The sequence below is a fragment of the Zonotrichia albicollis genome, chromosome 2, assembly GCF_047830755.1.
Source record: "Zonotrichia albicollis isolate bZonAlb1 chromosome 2, bZonAlb1.hap1, whole genome shotgun sequence".
Classification (NCBI taxonomy): Eukaryota; Metazoa; Chordata; class Aves; order Passeriformes; family Passerellidae; genus Zonotrichia; species Zonotrichia albicollis.
The window spans coordinates 41,537,741-41,561,056 of NC_133820.1; the positions used below are offsets into that span (position 1 = coordinate 41,537,741).

The window sequence follows — 23,316 nt, forward strand, 5'->3', positions numbered from 1 at the left end:
GTATCCAGTAAGTTCTCTGAGGTAAGAGCCGCATGATGCAGTGAAATTGCTATTGAACCCTGTGACTGGCTGGTGACCATGAGGAGCACAGCAGGTGTGCCTGCAGCGCACCAGAAATCCAGTTCTGTTCTGTGTGGCTCAACACAAACTGGAGGCTGTGGCTGTTTGTGTCATTCTGTTTGTGACACAAGATTACTGTCAGAAAGATTACTGTCAGAACACATTATTTCCACAGTTTTTCACATATGTTCTTTTCTGTATGAGTTTCCCAGTCTGAAGATACTGTGATGCTGTGTAGAAGGGATATGTGTTCTATCTTGTCAAAATTATATTACAAACATACCACCAAAGCAGTGCCCATTCTAATCATCACTTTCCTGTCTTCTTTCTCCCTTTCTTTTTCTAAATAAGTTTTGCCACAGGCCTATGGAAATATTTTTGTATTGGCTACCTGAAAGGGCATCAATAAATTTGAGACACATCAGTTCCATTGCTTGCCATTTGCCTTGGGTGTCATTAAATAACTGAAATTACACATGCTCAACAAATGCCACTGGGTTTGTGTGTGTTTAAACTTTTCCAGAAATTGTTTCAAAGTCTCTATAAAGGAGGAAGAAAAAAAACTTAAAATACAGTTTAATCTATAGAGACCTACCTAAAGTGGAAGGAATAAATCCAGTAATAATTGGCCACATATGCACACAGATTACAGGGCTACAAATTGAGAGCAAACACTAACTGCTGTTTTTAGAATTAAATGTTTTATTCCAGAGGGACAAGAACCCTTTCTACACTGGTTTCAGACAGTGCAGAGTGGTGAACAGGTGACATGGGAAAAGAGATAATTCTAGGCCCATGCTTGCTTGTAGGAGGATGTAAAGTAAGAAGGCAGCACATAGTATCTGTGGATAAATCTTTCAGGACCAGGGCATTGCTCCTGTTACTGTTTAGTCAGTCTGTTAGGAAGATGGGGGAATGGAAAATGAGACCAGATTCCTTTGCTCCTGGGCTCTCTTTCAGGTTTCACTGTGAGCTTAGTGTAAAACTGGATAACAGAAAGATTAATGAAAAGAGAGAAGGAGCAGATCACTGCTGTTCACTCTGTCATCAGTGCTGCAACAATAAACAGAATAAAGATTAAAACAAAGGAGTTTTGCAAGACACTGGGGGTTTTTTTTCTTTGCAATCTGGATCCATACTTAGAGATGTAAGTCTTGTGTGGGTTGTTTTTCTGTTGTTAATATTACAGCTAAATAAACCAAGATTATCAAAGAGGAAAGTTACCTATAACAATGGACAGGGTGTGAGGGGGAGCACAGAACTGAAAACCATTTTGGGGTAGTAGAGAACAAAGAAATTGACACGACAGTCAGTGTGAAACTCTTGGCATGCATATTGAAAATATGCAAGAGAAAGAATGTAAAATGTTAATTAATACATAAATTGTTAAAGCATCCTGAAAAGTTAAAAAATTTGTTGACGGGAACTCTAACAATGAATCAAGGATTGGATGTCTGTCACTGAAAAGCTTACAAAGTACAGTCCATGCAAGTATTAAAATAAATAACAATGAGAAGTGCCATGTTATAAGTGTTAAGTATCTCCACAAGGAGAAAATGCCAGCCTGGCAACAGCTCTGTAAAGTACCTGAGAATGATGTAACAAGAAACAGTGGCTTGGAGCTTAATCCAATGTTAATTTTAAACAAAAGGAGTGATATTATCTGTAACTGCAGCATTGATTAACTGAGGAACAAAATTCGGCAACAAATGGTAAATTTTTAATCCTCAACACTTTCTTGAATATAAGCTCCTTCCAGACACCTTTACCCAGAGCTCTGGTATGTGGAGATTTATAAGCATCTAAGATGTATGGAAGGTCAACCTGTGTGATTTTAGTGTTGCTTCTGGCCTTAAATTCTAATAATCCCCTTTATTTCAAAGAGGTAGTGAACACAAACACTGTAAACACGGGAATAGGGGAGGAGAGGAAAGATAAGAAAAAAGTGAGGAACAGCTACGCGTAACCAAGTTCAGAACTTATTATGTACAAGCATCACCTTCTGCCAAAATGGTGATAAAGCACAATTTTGTCTTTGACCTTGTACTTGTCCTTCTACGCTGGCTAAAGCCAGAGGTGGAGAACACCCTTGTTATGAACAAAAATTCGGTCAATATTTTTTTTTGTGAGAAAAAGTTACAAAAAGGCAGCCAGATCTGTCTCTGCCAGGGTTCTGTGTGCTTTGTTATTGTAATCACGGGTCATTGTAGCTTATCACCCCTTTTGTATTAGTAAAGGCCCTGGCTGGGGTGGGGTGATGGCCCTTCCCCAAGGCTGTGTTCTCTTCCCAGCATAGGGAAGACACCTGAGAGGGTGGGGGGGTGTTATGCAAAGTGACTCCAAGACCAGCATGCTTTTGGGACCCCGACTCCAAAATGCAACGAGAAAACCCTAAAAACAACGAGCCACCTAAGAGTTGAGAGACTAAAGTGATGTCCGGATGTGAGGAGCCAAGTGCTGAGCCTGCAGAGATGCGGAGTCCCTCTCGCCCTGAGCAGAGAGTCGTCCGGACGCCGGGACCAGGGTAACCAGCGAGGCTCAGAGGTAACATCTGACGGGGACCTCACGCCCTAAAGCTTCCACGAGGTCCGGATCCCCGGCTCTGCCCCTAGTGGACGGAGCTGCGCATATCCTCCTCCGCTGAGTCGCCCTGGGAGACGCGACGGGGACTGCAGCCCTGCCGAGCCGCCCAATCCTGAGCTGATCACTTTTAATAAAGGCATTATAAAGGAGAAGAAGTCTCCTGGCCCTGTTTATTTCACCCTGTATTCTGAGGAGGCTGTCAATGCTGTGCTAGTCAGCTGGAGAACTATTTAGTCAGTGGGAAAAATGCCTGTGCCTCATTAAACTGTTCCTTGTATGTTGCAGTTGAAATTGTTTTGCTCTTTGTGCTACCATTGCATTCTGTCCTCCCCTCTTTTATAAAATAGAGAAGAATTCGTGGAATCATAGAAAGTTAAAGGGTTGGAAGGGACCTTAAATGTCATCTAGTCCCAGCCTCCCCTGCCATTGGCAGGGCCATCTCCACCAGCCCAGGTTACTCAAAGGCCCATCCAGCCTGGCTTTGAACACAGCCAGGGTTGAGACATCGACAGCTTCTCTGGGCAGCCTGTTCCAGTGCCTCATCACCCTCACAGTAAAAGGTTTCTTCCTAACACCCACCCTCTGCCATGACCAGAGGCTGTCCATCACACGAGGGGTTTTGCTTATACTTTGAATCTTTGAAATACTTGTGTGCACCTTCCTGGGTTAATCATTGCATGTGAAGTCACCTCTTATAAGATTGCATCAAATAGTGATAACCTACATATTTAAAAGATAATAAATCTAGTGAAGAATTTCCAGTCTCTGTTTAGACAGTGTATTGTGCTAGCAGTGGTTGCACAGTGCACAACCAGCTGAAATACACATCATCACAGGCTTCTGTCCTGTTTCTGGATATTGGCAAATATTATAATACAGTCTTGAGTTTTAGTGACTGGGGTCAAGGCAATTAGTGGCTGCTGTCTCATAACTCTTACATGCTTCTTTACCTCACACATTAAAGGTACTTGCCTTGAAAATTACAATTCAGGATTCTAGGCACAGCTCTCTGCGACAGAGACCATCCTGTATTTTATGGGAGAGTGCACTGACTAGAGCAAGGTCCACATATGAAATAACTATTAGGATAAGGTGAAAACTAATTTCAGATTTAAATTTCTAATTTATGGTGTATAATATTTGATGATCTTCCCTTTTCTAGCAATGCTATTTTGATTGTGGCTGGGGTTGGGATTTCATAACTGTAGAGCACAAACCAAAAGAAGGCTCCAATGCCAGAGCCCCTTGGTGTCTTTTGTGCAAGAGCCCATAGACCCTGCATTGAGCTGGTCACTTTTCTGAGAGAAATTCTGTGCAAATACATGAGGAACAGCACTGGTGTAAGTGAAAAATGGTCTAAAGACAGACCAATATTCTTTTGTGCTGCTGTAGAATTTCTCAATCAGCTTAATTTTCTCAGTATTTTAAAATCCTTCAGACTGTTTTCGCACTTGCAAAGGTAAAATCTCATCTTTTCCTTCCCGTGTTTCAAGATATATGTGCTGTCTTTCTGAGTGGTAATCTGATTCAGTGGCTTTTTTAAGCAAAGGACTAAATACTACATCCTTGAGTGCCATAGATCAAAAATTAGGAAGACAATAGAACGAGAAAGTGTGAAGAGGGAATCTTTCCCAGTGAGAAAGATTTTATGTAGGAATTTTTGTGGTAGGTTAGGTGTCTGGGATTAACTCAGCTTTTTGAGCAGCTGTAGTGATGCCTGTGCTGCCTTGGTTGCATTTAAAGCTTGCTCAGGTACATAAGCTGGAAGACACAGTTGTGACATCAGTTTAAAATCCCCAAGTAGGATAACATTTTCAGCTACTCAGAGAGAAGAACAGCTGTATTTGCTCTCAGCTTAATAGTTGAACTGTTTGGAAGTGCAGCACTCACAGAGCAGAGATGTGGAACTTGGGACTATGCAGCCTGTATTCAGAGCCATGACGCATTTTGAAAATCTTTTTGTTTGTATCCCCACTGAGAGGTGGAATGCAGTGGGTGTCAATTTTCTGGGATTGGTTTAAATACCTCTGTGGTGTGTAAGAAAGAGGGCTCGTGCATCAACTCCCTTAAAAAAATTGCTAAACCCATTTATTCCTGGCCTTTGGCATCTTGGACAGGTCCACACTCTCACTAAGGAAATACAAAAGCCTGCAATCACCCAGATCACAGCTGATTGGAAATAAGTATATATTCAGTGTCTATAATAAGGAAAGCAGAACTCTGGCACAAATTAGTGTAACTAATCTCTGAGGGATTGGCCTAGATGAGGTTATTTTTTTTGTGTAGAATCAAACTTAACTCTGTATCAGAAACACAACTCTAATTAGATAAATGGAAACTCTCTTAAGGAGGTCTCAGACATCTGATTTGAGCAGAGTAGTTTTAATTTCAGAATTGCTGGAAATTTTCTAACTGTTGTCATTCAGAATAAATTGCCACACAATTATTAAAGAAAGTGTCCAATAAAAAACCAAAGTTTTATATTTGCTAACATGGAACAGTCTTGGGTTAAAAAAAAAACAGTTTATGTTTTGCTGTTATGGCTTCTGAACCAGAACTGCTTCAAGGGAAAATGTCATTTCAGCAGGTATGTAGGACACAGATATCAGAACTTTTCTATGTCCAAGTAGAGATTAAATAAATTTCTGTTTGACTAAGCATTTTCAGCTATGATTATCTTCACATTTGGCTGATCTGGTTTTCAGAAAAGCTAAACTCCTATAAATTCTGATGGAGTACTTAGCCATAGAGCAATAGAGATCACCCATATAGAAAACTTTTTGCTATTTACAAGGGGTGCATGTCTGCTAAACCTACTCACCCTATTGTGAGCCAGTGGAGAAAAATTATGCAGAAGCTGATGCTTATCATGATCCGATTGAATCACCTCTATCATTCCTTTCTGCTGCTGCCTGGAAAGTTCTATTGTGACTTTGGAATCTTGAGAACAAGCCCAAATCATCTGCTCATTTATGTAGGTGATTTTTCTTTTTTAGTTACAAAAGAATGTAATATGTTTTATTCAAAGATAGTAGGATTTTTGTGGGGAGAGAGGAATCTCACTGAGAACTCTTTTTAAGGGGTCTTCAGTGTCTCAGAATGCAAATAATTCTGAACAGCAAGATATTCTTTTCTTCTAAACGATCTTTTGGGCAAATCTTGTTCTATAACTGCCTGCCCTCCTTCTGGGCAAATGTCTTCACTCTGAGCAGCACGCAGGAGTTTGTGTTGAGGTGCTCAGGAGCCAGAAATGTGGCACAGCTGAAGAAAACGTAATTAAATCAGCCAGACAAAAAATGTTACCTTTTTTTAAAAAAATAAATTATTTATATTACAAGAACTGTGTTAGCTGATATAGCATTTTCAAATAAACCAAGAGAGACTCATTGTCTGAGCCAGGGTGCAGTCAAGCCTGGGAATGAGAACCAGGTGTATAGTTTTATGGACAAACTCCCTGACATTTAGAGGTAGCAGCTGCATTCCAATGTTGTAAATCTGGCCTCATAAAGCCTGTGCACTTTTTATACATGGGGTCTGATATACCCCCAGGTGTCAATGGTTTAGCCAAAGAACAGAGTTTATGGTGGGGGTAGCTTGCTGTTTGTAGTCACTTGAACTAAAACCTAGTTCAAATGGCTTGTATTTAACTGGAGATGGCAAATACATGCCTTCTCCAAAGAGAGATAAGCTGAGCAAGTCTTTATATGTCAAGTTCAGGCAGAGATTAATTTCTTCAAGCCCTCCCTGTTCTCCACTTAAGTCTCTGCTGCAGCCTTGTGTTCATTTATTCTCACTGCAGCAGAGTGGCTACATCCTCACCACGGCCTGCCTGTGGTCCTAGAGTGACCCGCAAGAATGAGAGTTCCAAGTTTATTTAAACATTTGAAGTAGTCATTTAAAGTAAGCCTTTTTGTGCTGCATCAGGCAAGGCATCTCTCAGCTCAGCAAATTTTTTTCTAGTGTTAGAAAAATAAAATAAATTATTGTTCCTGTCTCAGACCAGATTCATTACATTTAATTTCAAAACCATAAATCACCACTATATGCCATTTCAATGCTGGGCTTGTTTTCTCAAGGACAGTATCACTCAGTCTTTGGGAGAGAAGAGGGAAAGGAAGGTTCCGGGAAGGGAAGGGAAGAAGAAGAGGAGAGGAGAGGAGAGGAGAGGAGAGGAGAGGAGAGGAGAGGAGAGGAGAGGAGAGGAGAGGAGAGGAGAGGAGAGGAGAGGAGAGGAGAGGAGAGGAGAGGAGAGGAGAGGAGAGGAGAGGAGAGGAGAGGAGAGGAGAGGAGAGGAGAGGAGAGGAGAGGAGAGGAGAGGAGAGGAGAGAGCCTCTACAAAGTAAAGCACTGCAAAAATAAACTGGTCAATATATGGATCCTGCTGTTCTCCTTGAAAAATCCGTGTTGCTCAGCTCTGTGTCCTGGACAAAATTACATGTTTATATTTTGCAGGCCACTAACACACCATGTCAGAACTGTTGCTACCTGAACTATCAGCCAAGCCAATCCTAGCTGGATATCACAAGGCAGCTACCAAAGGGAGCAGATGCTCTGTTTACTCAAATGAAAGCAAGTGAAGTTTTCTTCTTGGTTAAATACTACTTGGTTAAATACTGTGACACTGTTACAGTATTTAAACAAACATAAATGGAATGACAGCCTCAAAATCTGGAAAGGCTAAATGACAGTCAAACTGAAACCATAATTAGTGACCCACCATCAGGCTTTAAGGATTGCTTTAAGGATTAATAATTAAACAATAAAAAGATTTCATAATTGTATGAACTTCCAAGAAAAGTGAATCTCACTGCTTGAGTCATCTTAATATGAGTAATCAGTGAGTAACACAATCAAACACATCTGAGAAGAATAAGTCTAGTGAGGCATGGGCAGAGATTAATTCCTCTATTGAAAGGCAAGAAGGACAAAAAGGCAGGGAGCTTCTCCTTTTTCTCTTCCTTTGTTGAGGGACTTCATTACAGACTAGCAATAACATTTCAGACCATGGAACTACCAGTCAAGTGGTATTTTGATACTCTTCAATATAATTTTAATCAAAATATATTTCATGTTTCCTTAATAAAATCATCAGGCTTAAACCATTCTCAAAATTCGACTTTAGCTACCCAGCGGGGAAAAAAATTCTGTAACAAAAGAATGTAGTTTCTTGATTCCTGAATACTTTACAAGTAGTACACTGACACACACACTCTTCCACAGCCTTGTTACAGAGTTCATGAGATCTGTACAACTATCCAGTCTTATGTGGATACACATATCCAATCAGGTGATGAGCACCTATATTAAAAATCATTCCAAATAACACAGAATATACTTTACAAAAGTCTGATTAAAGTTTTAATTAAGGGGTATTGCATTTACTGCATCTTCACAAAATTTTAGTAGCAGAATTTTAAAATTCACTTTAGGCATTTTAACATAGTGAACATCCTGCTGAGAATAAAGACAGAGAATGTGTTAGGCACAGATGCAAACAATTTTAAGGCAAAGGTACAATTATACAGTGACTGATCTTATCCTTAAAGATAAAGCAATATAATTGGTTAGAGTGGCTCAAAGAAAACACAGGGAACTTAAGAAAATAATTAGGCAAACCCAGAAGATTCAGGTAGAATTATAAGAGATCCTTCAGCACAAATGCAGTTCTGTAAACCTGTAAAACATTCCCCTCAAGCACAGAAGACCAAAAGCTTGTAATGTAAAAGATTTAGACTTCAGCAGTGGCAAAAAATGGGATTTTTTGACTACCCAGGGTAAATTACAATGAAATGACATTCCAGACTTTCACATATATTTTCTTCTGAGAAAAAATAAGCTTGACTTTTGTTCATATTTTAAATTTCCAGCAACTTCATGTTTAAAATCTTAATTATTCTGCAATCAGCTCCCAGGGTGTTTTTTTTTTTTAACTTATAAATAATTCAGACTTAATCTGATTTAATTCTTGACTCTCTCTAGGAGTAACAAGTGACAGGAAAACCTGATCAATTTTCCTGAGGAACCTGCTAAACTGAGGGACATTGCTGCCATCTACATTTTGGCCCATTCCTAGCACTGAGGACATCACAGTCTGTATGGATAGAGAGAAGCTGTAAAGACTCCAGAACAGCCCCCTTTTCTATGAAGTGCTCAGAAAACATGCAGAAATACAGGAAGGGAGCTCAAAAGACTTGGCAGAAGGGTTTCACTCATCTTTTTGTGGGAAACTAATGGAGGATCAGGACCTACTTTCCACAATGGGTTTAGGGTAAATGATGAACCCTATAACCTCTTTAAATGTTTCTCTGGGACTAACATCCAAATACATGTGCACGATACCTCTGTTACCTTGAGCAGAAAGGCAGCAAAACAGAGGTCCTGGGCTGTGATTGCAGATGTTTATATTACCCACTGAACCATGAGGAAATATGAAAACCATTTACCTTATCTATCTTTTTAATAAATCAGGAATTGCAGTCCTGGTAAAGATGAGTAGTTTACAGCACTAACCTAGTATTGTGCAGAGCCAGTGAATGCTGAACAAGTGCTGACTCCATATTCAAGTATACTCCTGTCTCTTCATCCTTTTCAGCTCTTTTTTATTTGGCTTCTGTATCACATTTTGGAGATGCAGTTCAGAGAGACACAGCTCTTTTCCTAATTTTGCTCTCCAGTCTTGTATATCTGTGGTGTGACACCTTGTTGGCAAGATCTGCTGTTACCCCAGTCTTGCCCTTTCAGCATGTTTGTCAGTAACTGCAGGCTTGACTTCTCAATTTCTTAAGCACAGCCCACCTCATTAAAAGCAGACAGAAGGGTTTTCATTCCCTCCTTATGAAAAGCATGATGCTGCATGTTGTTAGTGCATTTTCTTAGCGTATCTCCTTATTTTAGTTAAGTTAATAGAGAGATGAAGAAGTTTCTTTTTTTATTTTGCTTTTTTTTAATTTGGCAGATTAAGCTGGCTGGGACTTTACAGGCTGAACCCCTGTGGCTCTCAGTATCAGAGATAATTACAATGGGCATGCAGCCAACCTTTATGTTACTTAAAAATTATTTACTTCTCTTTACAATGACATCTTTATTTTCAAACTTTCCAGAGGGGTCATTATGTATTATATTGAGCTGAAGCTCCCATGCTGGGATGGAGCAAGATGAAAGGTTTAAATCTTTAATTAGGATTCTTTTTTATCTGAATTTCCCGGTTAGAGCAGAAGGATGAGAATCAAAGAGACAGCTTTGTGTTCTGGCTGTGTATTTCCATCTGTCAGAAAGGATTTGGTTACTGAATTTTGTATTATGGCAAGAATCAATGATCCAGTCTACTTGAAACTGGTTGATGAACTTGAAATGGGAACAGAAATCCAGAAATAATGCCAGGAATATGTGCAATATCTGCATGGTTCTCAGATGTCGTGTGCTGGAAAATGCTGAGGCCCAGCCGTGTAAGATTGGAAGGTAATTTGACACCTTGTACAAAGTCTAGTCAAGTACAATAAATGTGCAATGACCCTGGAATGCTGAATTACCACTTGTGTCAGAATTATGTTTCCTTTGTGACATCTTCATCAGCTCCCTAGTCATGTAAAAGCTGAATTATAGATCTTCTGGTTATGCAAAATGTCTGATCTATAAAAGGTGGATCATTTATATGTGTGTCTTGAAAGTTCTCAACATGTCCACTACCTTGAGAACAAAAACCTCTAACCAAGTCTGGTTTGCTGATGCAACAAAACTCATTTCCTGTAACCAATGTATTTATTTTAAGACTATGAATGGGCAATTTTTATTGTTCCAGGCTTTGAGAATCTCCCATGCTCCAGGCCTTGGAGGATAAAGATCTATTCAGAAACTTCTTGCTTGTAAAATCTGTCGTACTGGTGAGATGGGTGACGCCACTTCTTGTGCTAGTCTAGGCTGCAATACTTTTTTAGAAGAAAACTACTGGGGCCTGCATGTTTGGGCAATGGGTACCAGACTGTAGCTGTAGCAGTAAATAAACTTGCCAGCGTGAAGGGGAAATGGCTGAAGGGTGGGGACTCAGCACTGGGATGGTTAATTTGCTAAAATGTCCTTGCACGTATTCTTGGCATTATTTCTGGATTTCTGTTCCCATTTCAAGTTCATCAACCAGTTTCAAGTAGACTTGAAGGATCATTGATTCTTGCCACAGTACAAAATCCAGTAACCAAATCCTTCCTATTTGATGGAAATACACAACCAGAGGCAGCCCTTCATGTGACTGTAGGACAGTGTGGGCGCTGCTCAGCTGTGACAGACACAGCCCCAGAACCTGTCAAAGAAACAATGACATCTGAGCTGTAAGCAGGTATAAATATATGAAAGGACAGTATCAGGACATCCAAATGATCAAACATGGTCCAGTAATGGTCCAGAACCATGTAAGAGATTCACTCAGGATCCCAAAGAACTAGTGAAAATTACCTGCTCAAGGATGTTTTATTCTACTTACCCATGACTCAGTTTCCTGATACCTCTGAATACTTTGCTTTCATTCCAAGAGGTGAACTGTGAACCTAGACAGTCTAAAACACCCATGTCCCTAAACTCTGTATTTAGCATGACCTAAAAAGCCTGTAAATCAATTTTGTCCTGGAAATGTATCACATTCTCAGCCTTTTTTTTCTCCGTTTCTTTTTCCTATTCGATTTGTCTGGATTGATAATTGAGAAAGATCACGTTGTGATCACCTCTGCAGACATATTTCAGCGCTGACAGAAGCAGTGTGGATCCAGATGATGCTTTTCCTATCTGAAGCTCATTCTCACAGATGTTGCTACACGGACCTTCCAGAGAAAGCAATGGAAACAGTCGTGGAGAGGAGTCTCCTCCCTGAACAAACACAATTCATGAGAGGAGAATACATCTGAAGTTCTTGTAAGATCATGTAGCCCTCAGGAGCAGTAGTATTTATTTGTGGTTTTGCCTAAATTTCAGGGTGAACACTACATTCATACTGTGAATTTTTGGAGGAGTATGTCACTTTTTAAAATGCTTTCATAGCAACTCTGCATTGTGTGAGAATTGCATCCACCTATTTCAGAAAAAGTCTAAAAAAAGGTAGGGAATTCATGTGTGAAAGCTAGTTATGGCCAATTTCCTATCTATGAACAAAGATCTTCATTTCTCTGTGCCACAGCTTCTCCATCTCTAAGAGATCATTAATTATTTCAGAACCATAAACAAAAGCTACTTCACTGAAATCTGGTGAAGCAGCATTTCCAAGTGCTTGAGATATTCACACTTAAATGTTTAGAGAGTATAAAATTATGACTGGGAAGAGAACTGGAATAAACAAATTGTTAAACACTTAAATGAGAAATGCTGACAGTGAATTTGTTCACTCTGAGTGGCAATTCATTTCACAGATCTAATATCTGCCTTTGGGTCCAAACAAATTGAATCCTGCACAGATGAGAAACTAGATTAGATCTTATGTCCTTCCCACAGGACAAAACCTAGGCTGTCTTCTAGAAGTCACTCCTAATATGAAAATGAGATGAGCCTTGAACTGACAATTTCCTGAGACTTGAAGGAAATCTTATGCTTCATCTCCCTACTTCCATGGATATTAATCACTCATTGCCATGGAAATCTTTGAAAATCCTGTAGTTTCCTATTATCTCTCAGTTTTCCACTATTAAAATACCTGTGGCTGTGCTGTGGATTTCTAGTTGTCGAAGTGTTTCTGGCACATTTGATATGGTGTGAGAGACAATATGGAAATTGTGTGCTGCAGGAGAGATTGCTCTTCACAGGGCTGTGGTGAAAGAAACCATCAGTTTGGTGAAAGTGATAATGGAAAAGGGAGATGATGGCAAGAATCCTCAGGCCACTAAATAAATTTTCAGCCACAACTCTTACAATCTCATCTACTTTAGTATTCACCTGTGGGTTAAACTGCTTTTAAACTGTGTTTTCTTTATTTCTGACATGGGTGTCTCTGCAACTGTCCAACTTTTCTTCCTCTATCAATCTGCTGAATCAGTAGCATGTCTGTGTCTCTTCCACAAATCGTAACTTCAGAATTGCCAAGAAAGACAAATCTTGTCAGTGAACTTTTCTGTGGAAGTTTGGTCTTATAAAAGGAAGTAGTTTTTTGTCCCTGTACTCTAATGAACAATATCTTGTGGAGAAATGCCTGTCTGAGCCTGCAGGCAGCCTGATACAGTGAAAAGAAGCAGCAAACTTTAATCCTGTAAGATAATGGTACTGACAAGAGCTGGCAATGACTTCACTGTCACCCATTACAAGACTAATACAACTAATATGAAACTTCATACCATGCTTTCGCTCTCATACTGTGCCCAAAACCATCAGCTCTTCATATGCAACTATGAAAATATTCTGCAACCTCAACTGTGAATAGAAATATGCAATATGAAGTTCTGATGTCTGTGGAAAGTGATTCTAAACCAAAGTCATCATAAAAAAATATCTAAGGAACCCAAAAGGGCAGATTGTGCAAATGCATTCTCATTGTTAATAATGTATTCAAATGGAACTGTTGTTCTGGGGGCCCAGATGTATTGTAAGGTAACATTTGACATCAGACATGGCTTCATGGTTTGCCCCTTCAATTAATACAGATGGCTTTGAGAAAGTGATATTATTAATTTAAAATTTAGATGTCTGAACATATGTATATATGAAATATTCATATAATCTCTTATCTACCCTTCTGAAATTGAAAAGCATTGCTTCAGAGTGCACAGACTTGTGATTTTCTTTCCAAAGCTGTCTTTCCAATTTGTTCCTCATGTGGATGCATTTCCTTCTTCCATTCTCTCCTACAGTCTTGGTGTCATGTCACATCACAGCACGCCACATCATCTCTTCTCACCTAATCATATGCTTCAAAAAAGCATGCAACAGTCACAGACAGCAGATATTCAAAAAGGCCTCAAAAGTACCACAAAATAGGGGTTGAAATTTGATAAGCAAAAGTGTGTGCTGAGTATCAGGAAATATTTGTGATAGTGTGGAAATGGGGATATTAAGCATTAGGCACTTAGCAGACAAATTCCTGCTCAGTTTAAATTAGAGTAGATAAAGAATTATTATTAATATGCTAACACTCACTAAGTCTCTCTCTTGACACAAAACATCTGTCTATGATAAAAAAAAAATCTCTCTTTGAAATGCTGGAACATCTCTGCTGCCAGGATTCGGCAAGGCAGAGATGGAAGATCAGCATAGTGCCTTGTTGCAGGAGAGAATAATCTTTTCATTATACTGTTAATCTGAATCACACCTGAAGAGCAGAAAATCTCTGCGGGACAGGTGGAAAAGAATGCAAATCCAAACCAATTTTTTGTATTTCCATATTTCATTTTTGTTTTTATTTTTCCAAATTCTATATCTTGCTTGTTGTATTGCTTCTTCCTAGAATGCTGAGTTTTCCCCTTAAGATACTACTGGGCTGAATTGTCATTTGATACAAACTGGAATAATGCAATAAATGCCAGTATTTTATTTATGATAGTCAACCAGCTGGCCACTGTATATTTAGTAACTGTCAATGCCACCAACTGTGAGGGTAAGGAAATACGATAAGAAATTTACCATTCCTTTTATACTGACACTTCAATTAATTTTTAAGCCAAATATCTGTGTGGTGTATACATGTATATACCTGTGGTGTGTACAGAAATATGTGTACTTTGTTCTTATACATGACTGTACTATGTGTGTATTGCATTTTTGCTTCCATTTCTTCCCTGGAAACTTCAAAATCTTCTCCTACTGAAACTAACATCGTAGATCTTTCCATCCCATTGATTTTTCAATATTCTGCTTTAAAACTGTTACTGGTCCATTTTCTAAATTCCAGTTGAGAAAGCATGAAAAGTTCCAAGAGGGTCACTTATCTCTCCATGTAGATACTTAATAAAAGCAACTTTTCAGAGAGTTAGACATTTTTCAAATCAAATCTTCTACAGATGGTGGTCTAATCTTACTCTTGATTACTTCACTGTAAATACAGTGACATTTCATTGAAGTAAAGGCATCTCAAGTGAACTACTTTTATGAGGAAAAAAATTCTGTGTAAATAGAGCCATTATGAGGCTGATGAACTCCTTTACATCCCACTCACACTATAAAATAAGATTGAAGTGGGACGTAAGCCTTGCACTGTGCATGATGAACTTCTCTTGCATGATGAATGCCAAGTAGGAGCATCCACTCAGGTTCTGCACTGCCTTGCTAATAGAGACCATGAGTAAGAGCTCATTAACAGGAGATTATAAACAGGAGTTGTGATTAATATAAACAATTAGTTTCCCCTTTTGTTTGCCCTTTCTAATGTTTGTAAATAATTATTTTGTTATGCTTCCACTTGTATTTCATGATATGAATAGTTCCTTCTCTCCATCCCACAAAATCAAGGAGATATTTTTCTTTTAATTCCTGCACTAAAATGAAGTTCTGAAAACAAACCCCCCTGTTATAAATCATGCCTCTGGCTGTATGGCTTTGTAGAAGTGAGTCTGGGGATACTGGTGGTCCACAGGTTGAACACGAGCCAGTCAATGTATCCTTGACACCAAGAAAGATAATCCTGGGCTGCATTAAACAGAATGCTTCCACCAGACCAAGAGAGGTGATCATTCCCCTCTGCTCAGCTCTGGTGAGGCACCACCTGGAGTCCTGCATCCAGATCTGGGCTTCCAAGTTAAGAGAGACAAGTAGCTGCCACACAGAGCCCAACAAAAGGCCACTAAGACAGTTTAGGGAGTGGAGTTTCTTACCTGTGAGGGGAGGCAGGGAGACCTGGGACTGTCCAACATGTACAGAAGTCTGAAGGGAGTGTTTGAAAAAGGCAGATTTGGACAGGCTCGTTCAGTGGTGTCCAGTGATAGAAAAAAGAAAAGCAATCAGCATGAAGGACAGCATGTTCCATCAGGAAATGTATTTTACTGGGAGGGTGATAAAGCACAAGAGCAGGTTGCCTGGAGATGTTGTAAAATCTAAATTTGCTGCATTTTCAGTCATTCTGAGGCTCTAAGCCCAAAGATGTTTCTTACTTTAAAATTCTTCAAGGGTTTGCTTGTTTGTGCCTTACATATTTTTCCAGTCTATAAGTTCTTATTCCCTTCATCTTCTCCTCTGAAGAACATAAATCTTTCATTTGCTCTGTCTTTACTCTCTGCTATGACTTAATTCTTGTCAAAATAATTTTCTCTCTCTTTCAGCCAACCCCCTCTAGATTCCTTTACTCTTTTTGCCTTCAGCAAATAATTCTGGAATGTTGTTGAGGGAATTTCAAATGAAGTGGTGGTGTGTAAATGGAGACATTTGTTGACACAGAGCTCTCCCTCTGGATCATTTGAATGGTATTTTTCAACCTCATGGTGAAAAATATTCAGCCTTAGGCACTGGTACACTACAAACTTGAAGAAAATGAAATTAGTTCTCTAGTTTACATTAATGGACTAGGGATAAATCTATACTTCTTTTTTACCTATGCCACCATCAAAGCAGATGATTAAACAAGACAGAGAAGATCCAGGAATGGATCCTTGACCTGACTTGGTATGCCAAAAAATGAAAAAGCAGGGGAGATTGATGACTAGGACATCATGGATATGGTTGCTTAAGAACTTAAGAGTAGTTCAGCATTGTGGGATCTTGACTACGATGGATCAATTTGAAGAGAGGACTGGAAGGGATGCATGTTATTTTTTATATCTATCATCAGCTTAAAAGACTTGGTAATTCACCTGCTCCATTCCTCTGTGAATGTCATCACAGATCCCAAGTGATGTATGGACAACCATTGGGCTGCTATGATGAAACACACACATCACACAGCCCTGTGCAACCCAACAGTTTCATAACAAATGACAGGAGAATTTTACAGCATGGCCATCCAGATCCACTAAAAGATTTCAACACCTGAATGCCTGAGCCTGTGATCCATAGTTGCTCCAGCAAATCTATTTCGGTTTCAGAGTGGATGGAGTTTAGGAATTTCTTGACTGAGTTATTTTAGATCCTAAGATACTGCTGTAATGCTTACCCATAAGATCACATATATGTTACTTAGAGATTATCTCATCTAGCTTTGCCCTGGCTGTACGTTGTAGGAGACCTATCTGATAGGTATTCTCTCAAAGCAGAAATGGAAAAAAGTGACAGGATACAAACCAGCAGTCATGAACCAACATTTGGCAGGTGAGGCGGTAAAGCCTATCTTTGATAGGGCCATTAGGGATTCAAAAGGTCTGGATCATTTTAATTTTTAGACATTTTGTGTTTGTAAATTCCTGATTGTAATTAAAAAATGCTGTAACAATACGGCCCAGGATTTGGAACTCCTCTGCCCTTGGAGTTTCACCAAACTGGAGTCACAGGCTCATTCCTTACTGTATTTAAGAAGGGCTTACAAGCCAGGAACAGCTAGATGCTGGATTTTCTGATGAGGTGATAAACAAGCAAGAGAAAACTGAGTCTACGGAGGAAGTGGCAGACACTGATATATTTCCTTAATTCAGGCAGTTCTTGCAAATACTTACTTTGAGATTTGGATTGCAAAGTTCCCATACAATTGATCTTAGGTAGTCCAGGCTTGACTTATGGATCACTTTATGGTCTGTTAGATTGAAATACTGATTAAAAACTGCTTAGCATTTTAAAAGATCCATTTTTTTGAAAACTCTCCTCTAAGGACTGTGCTTGACAGCTGAGAAAAAAAAAAGGGTGCACTTTCTATCTACATAGAATGGGTTTCCTAAAAATAAACATTTACGTCAGAAGGATCAGAGAGCCCTGATTGAGTCAAAGAACTCAGTTGTGAAAGGCTTACTGTGATCTGTGAGTGAACAAGCAGCGAGCAGTCAGTGTGAGAGGCTGGTTTCCTGTCCATGTAGAGTATTAGTGAGACTGGTTCTACCTCTTCTTGATATTCTCTTCTTAGAAAGGAAGGCAGAAGATAAGATGAAGAAGAGAACCATAACAAGGATGGGAGGACCAAACAAGATGTGTGACAGGGAAAGAGACATGTAAATATTTCCTTTTTTAAGAATACAAAGAAGTGAGTATGTGACCCAAGGAGGGTGGAAAAGGCAGAAGTATCAGATTACAAAGAGCTCTTTATCCAAATTGGCTAGTAAACAAAAAGTGCCAGGGAAATGGCAATTAAAAATTATCACAGCCACAGGATAAAACAGTCCAAGGTATCTTTTAGAATCATTATTCCTGAATTAACCAAGATTAGATGCCTTTCTAGCAAAAATTCTTCAGTCAAATGTAAGTTAAACTCAACAGGGGGTCAAGAGATGAAGTGTACTGTCCTGAAGGGTAAAGATCAATGTTCCTTCTTCTACCTTAACAGCAGAGACAGTAAGGCACATTATAATTACTGTCTCTTCTAACAGAACAACATGAATAGATCTATTTTTAAATAGCTTATTTGAGCTAGTGCCTTGTCATTCATATCTGTCCAACTAGATGACTTCTCTGAATAACTCTGATTTTTTATTTTTAATGTCCTGTTCAATTGAAGAGTTAGTAGGGTTCAAAGAAAGTAAGAGTCTGATCTCAGCAACAGAATTGCTTATAAATGATCAATCTGCTCCAGCTGTTCAAATGCATAGGCAGTAGTAGGTTTGGCTAAAAGTGTCCAAAATGCGATGAGATGTAACTCAAATTCCAGTTGTAGCCAGCAGCCTGTGTAGTTTCTAGTGTCACTATAAACTGGAAAAAAATCCAACCTTACTTAGCATGGCCTGAATTTAAAGGAATAAGTTTTCAGAAGCAAACAGCTTTAGCACTGTCAGCTAAGCACACTTGGTCTTGTATAAGTCACATAAGTAACAGGAAAAATTATTAACGATTTGGGGCACAGATGTTAACCCATTGCATTCATACTTGTGACTTGCTCTTGCAGCACTTGAGTAAAAGACCACGTTACCCTGTTTGTTTGAGGAAAAGAGGTCATGGAAGAAACCAGAAGGAAATCTCAGAATGTTTTCATGAATCCGCATGTTTCAGCTGAGAGTATTTCAGGAAGAGAGTTTTCTCATCACCCAAGAAAGGGAAATGAAATGGCTAAGTTCCAGGCTTTTTGAGGGCAGTTCTGTGCTACAGCACACTGGGACACTTAAGCTCTGCATTTAAGCACGCCACGGGGAGTGATTCCTCTTTGATGAGGTCCTAGTTACAGCTCCACAAGATCTGGAAGACACAGTGGCTTTTCATCAGCTCAGTGCAGCTCTTTCAACAACACTGAAATGGAACAGCTTTACACAAAGAACACGATGACCTTGAATGCCACAACAAAATGTAAATTCTGAGAGAGGTGCCATTTTTTCCATATAAAGAGTGAAGGATTAGACTAGCTTTTAGGTAGAGCAATGAGGTTTGCTCTTTCATGCTGCCTTTTAATGATATCCAAAGATTCGAATTTATGTGTGATCTGCAATCTTCCAGATGCCTGGTACTCATGAATAGTTGCTAATGCACATCACATGTGATCAGCTGATTGCATTGCTCCTCTAGCATTACCTGGTTTCAGGAAGATAATTTATCACTTTTGTCCTGAACCTAAATCTACTGCCTAGCTGCATCTCTAGGTGTAGAAGGCATGAACTGCATACAGAAGACATGAATTCTTCATTAAGAAGAATCATGTAGCCAGCTGATGAGAAAATGTGCCAAAAGCAGGATGGATTCAAGTTGGTTACCTTCACTTGGAATTGCCCTCAGAACGACGTGTTGGCTGGAATCATGACCAAGGAAGATCCAGTGACAATGACAGTTCTACCCTTGTTTGTTTAGTAAAGCCAAGTTCCTTGGTGGTGTTCATTGTTTCCCACCACACCCATAGGTTTCATTCAGCTTCCTAACATGTGAATTGTCTGGGACTAGCTACAGCAGCTTCTCTCTTTCTACACAGCCCTAGGTGCTGAATATGTTTGTGCTAAACAGACAGACTCTTTCAGCATTTCTCTCCACGGAGCAACTTGTGCTCTCTCAATTAGCCCTAGTACAGTGTTGTTGAAGCATGGACTAAGATTACACCCTTCAATTAAAAAAAACCAAACCAGCAAGCAAGAAAATAGGGACTTCAGCCATTTCACCCGCACATGCATTGAAGCTACTTGGGCACAAAGCACAGAAATCACTGCGTAAGTTATACCGTCATTGAGCCTTTCCTTAAAATCATTTCAGGCATGGAAGAAAAAATCTTAGCTTACGTGCTTGTCTTTGAACACTCTGGTGAGCAGGGCCTGCTTCTGGCAGAAACATGCCATGGCTTAGTGAGGCAGGAGTGCACAGGCATGTAGCTCCTGGCTGAGAATTTCACTTGGCTGCCAAAGCAGCATAGGTGGGAACTTGCTTGCCCGACGTGCTCTCTGGCAGCACAGAACATTAACTGACACCCTGGTGCAGATCCAATTATCTGTCTGGGAGGCTGTCCAGCAACAGACACCAAAAAGACAGGTTCAAGGAACCTCATCAAGAATAATTACAAAACAGCTTGCCTTAAGGTGAAGCTTCTTCCTGTTTCCAGACAGTGAAAAGTTGGTGTTCAAGCACAAAAGACATTCATCTTTGAAATATATTCTTTCTAGCTATAGGCATGACTCTTCTGAGCTTTCTTACAAATGCCTAACACTCTTAAGAAGGTCTGTCCACTGATCCCTATGCATTTAGTTTATTCATTATTCTTGTACACTGCCTGTTGTAGAAATCTTATGGAGTGAAGGTGGGCAGTAACTTCTCCCACTGCTTCCTTGGCAAAACTCTGCGAGACATTTTCAGCACTGTTTCTCACTCTTCTGGTGAAGGGCAGATACTAGGTGCCTAGATGAGCCCACTGCTTTCCCTCCTCATTTCCATGCCTACCTGTTAGGATTGCAGGACATCCCAAATGACTGTGGAAACAGAATATAGAATTTCTGGTTTCAGATGATTAAGAAAAGTAAGATCAGGGTACTTCTAATGCTTTTGCCCCGACTGCCCCTTCCTCCATGTTTGCACAGTTAAAGAGTGACATGATGGCAAATGACACAAGTTACATTGCAACTTGAGAACCTTTGCATCCCAAACTGTGTAAGAGAATAACTGCCTGAAAACTGGGAACACACTGGGAATAAAGAGAATGGAGACACTTCTTACAGAAAATAGTTATCCATTTGCACTCAAATGTGATGCCAAGCCTGCTCCTTGTGCAGTTCCAAGTCTCATTGTTAACACAACAGAATTCAGACAAGGCTCCCATTTAATTTCCTATCACATGAAGAGAGCAAGAAAATGTCTTTCTGCATATAAGTTTCTACTAGGCTGAAAAGAGGCCATAGAATTCTATCTAGATTGCTAATCTCTCCAGTAATCCTGACCACTCAAGGCATGGAAAAGAAAGGCTGCCTAGTTTCCCCAAATGGCACACAAACTTCTAGAATACACTCATATATGAAGATGCATACATGCACTGTTGTCCTCTGATGAATATATATGGAAGGTGCTAGAGACCACAGATTCCCCTCAACATCTTGTGCTCAATATGCTTTCTGAAGAGGACAACACTTGTTCTGTCTCAGATGCCGTGGGTGGAGCTGACAGTCAGTCAGCATACATGTGACTGGATGTGTGAGTATTACAAGTTTCCAGAAACCCCTTAAAAAGCACAGACTGAGATTTTCTGGGTTGGACTCTAGACGGATGTGATTTGGGTTTTTTTTTTTTTAAATCTTCACACTCTCTTTGTACTGTCATGAATGTTTTATTCATGTTTCTTTTTATTGTTTTTGTATTGACTTTTTTATATCTTGAAAATGCGCTGCTGTTCTCTCTCTTCAGCTAAAAAATTAAAATAACGTTACCCTAATGCTGCAGCAAAGAGTCTGAACTGCATTGGCTATTCCAGTGCAACTATTCTGGAGCACCTCCCATCATATTATTGGACTTTTCATTCACTTTTAAATGTGACTTCTTGGTCTTCAGTTGTTAGGTTGACTGGGGGAATCTTTAAATCCATACAGGAGTAGTATGAGAAGAAGTTGTGATATACTTGACAGCTAGAGAAATACATGAGGCTCATGTCTAGTTCTCAGATGAGCACAGATCACAACAGTTGGGGTTGTTTCCTCTCTAGACACACAGAGGGTATCATAACTGGGGTCTTGTTTACCTGGGCCATTTCCATTTCCCTTCCTATGTGTTGATGAGGTAGACAAGTGAGTAGTTTACGAGTTTTCCTCTCAAGTTCAACTTCATGGGGATAGATAGACAGATACAGCCCCAAAGCTCTGCTCCTTCTTGAAGCAGAGTTTCCCATAAACAGGTAATAGTCTGCCTGAAGGGATACATAAACTCTGCCATTCTGGTCACTCTGATGTGCATTGGGATCAACATTGTTGAATCCAAGAACACTGTTAGCCCTTTTTTAAGGACTGAAGTGACTTATGGGACTGGTACTATTCCCTGATCACTCTTGACAAAATCTTGGAAAGTGTTTCACCTCACTCATTCCAACTGTCTTTTTGAAGCTGACTACTGCATGTCTGAATTTTCTGAAAAAGAAAAATCAAACTGTGTCTAATGGCTAGGGTGAGAAAAAGAGGAAATATTTTTCAGCAGCAAAGAGTTTCAGATTTTTGTCATTCTGCTTTTCATTGTATGGGGTTCAGAAGAAAGTAAAACCCAAGATCTGGGTACTCAGAATTTCCATGTATCACAGGTTATGCCTTTCCTCACAAGAATGGGCTTGTGAGAACCAGAACCTGTTTGTTTCCCCCTTCACTTGCAGGTCTTGCAGGATGGATTCTAGGTATCATTGTTTATTCTCTTGCAGTCCCATAAATAGAGATGGGACTGTTCCTCACGTCAGCACAAAAGATTAGCAATACCCATCATGGAGCAGACCCAAGAACTGCACACGAAATAGCATTGAATTTCGATTCTTTACTCTGAACCTGAGTACCAGGTGACATCTGTTTTTGCTTACCACATGCTGTGCACTAGCTGGAACTTCAGTTCCGAACTGAGCTGGCACACCAAGTGATAGCCTGATGCTCATCTCCATCTGAGGAATAATCTTTCACACCACAATGGCATTCTTCTGGAAAAGAAAGCTAATTTTTTGTTGCCTTTATTATGCCTTTGCATCTTTGCTGGGCTCTCAGCCATAAAAAAAGCCTGCGGATGACTTTGTAAAGTTGTCAGATACCTTTTGTTGGCAGACAATAGGCAACAGGTGCTTGTGATCTGTCCAAGCCATTATTCCATCTCCACCCCATGTTATTACAACCTTCCCTCCCCAAACCCATTCCCAATGTATGACATCAGCCACATGTAATTGTCACCAGTCATTCAGTTCTGCTTTCAAATCACAGCAAGGCTTCGTTTTTGTTCATGGAACAGGACACGTGGTGTGCACTCTCTGGGTGCATTAAGTCTTCAAGTAGCATACTGACATCTTTTCCTTACATTGAAAATCGCTCTGAATTCCCCCAGGACCTTTCCAGAGTTTGAGACTAGTGGAATGAGGATGATGTAAACATCACACTTCAACTGGTTCAAGTTGATTCAAATGAACTCGCATGAGCTGGATGCTGTTTAGAATCTTCTTCTGGTGACCAACGAGGGTGATTCCAATACGCTGGATATCTCTGCAAAGGAACAGAGGACACAGAAGTTGTTAAA

At 39.8% G+C, this 23,316-nt stretch overlaps 1 protein-coding gene across 3 annotated transcripts in view; it reads right to left on the bottom strand.

The window, feature by feature from the left end:
- Positions 1–8,533: 8,533 nt before the first annotated feature.
- Positions 8,534–23,316, bottom strand: part of EPHB6 (EPH receptor B6) — an 80,635-nt gene continuing 65,852 nt past the window's right edge. For all 3 annotated transcript variants that reach the window (XM_026797959.2, XM_005494955.4, XM_026797958.2), the window contains exon 17: positions 8,534–23,282. In XM_026797959.2, coding sequence (XP_026653760.2) covers positions 23,174–23,282 — 109 coding nt within the window. In that variant the 3' untranslated portion in view covers positions 8,534–23,173. The remainder of the gene's footprint in view (positions 23,283–23,316) is intronic.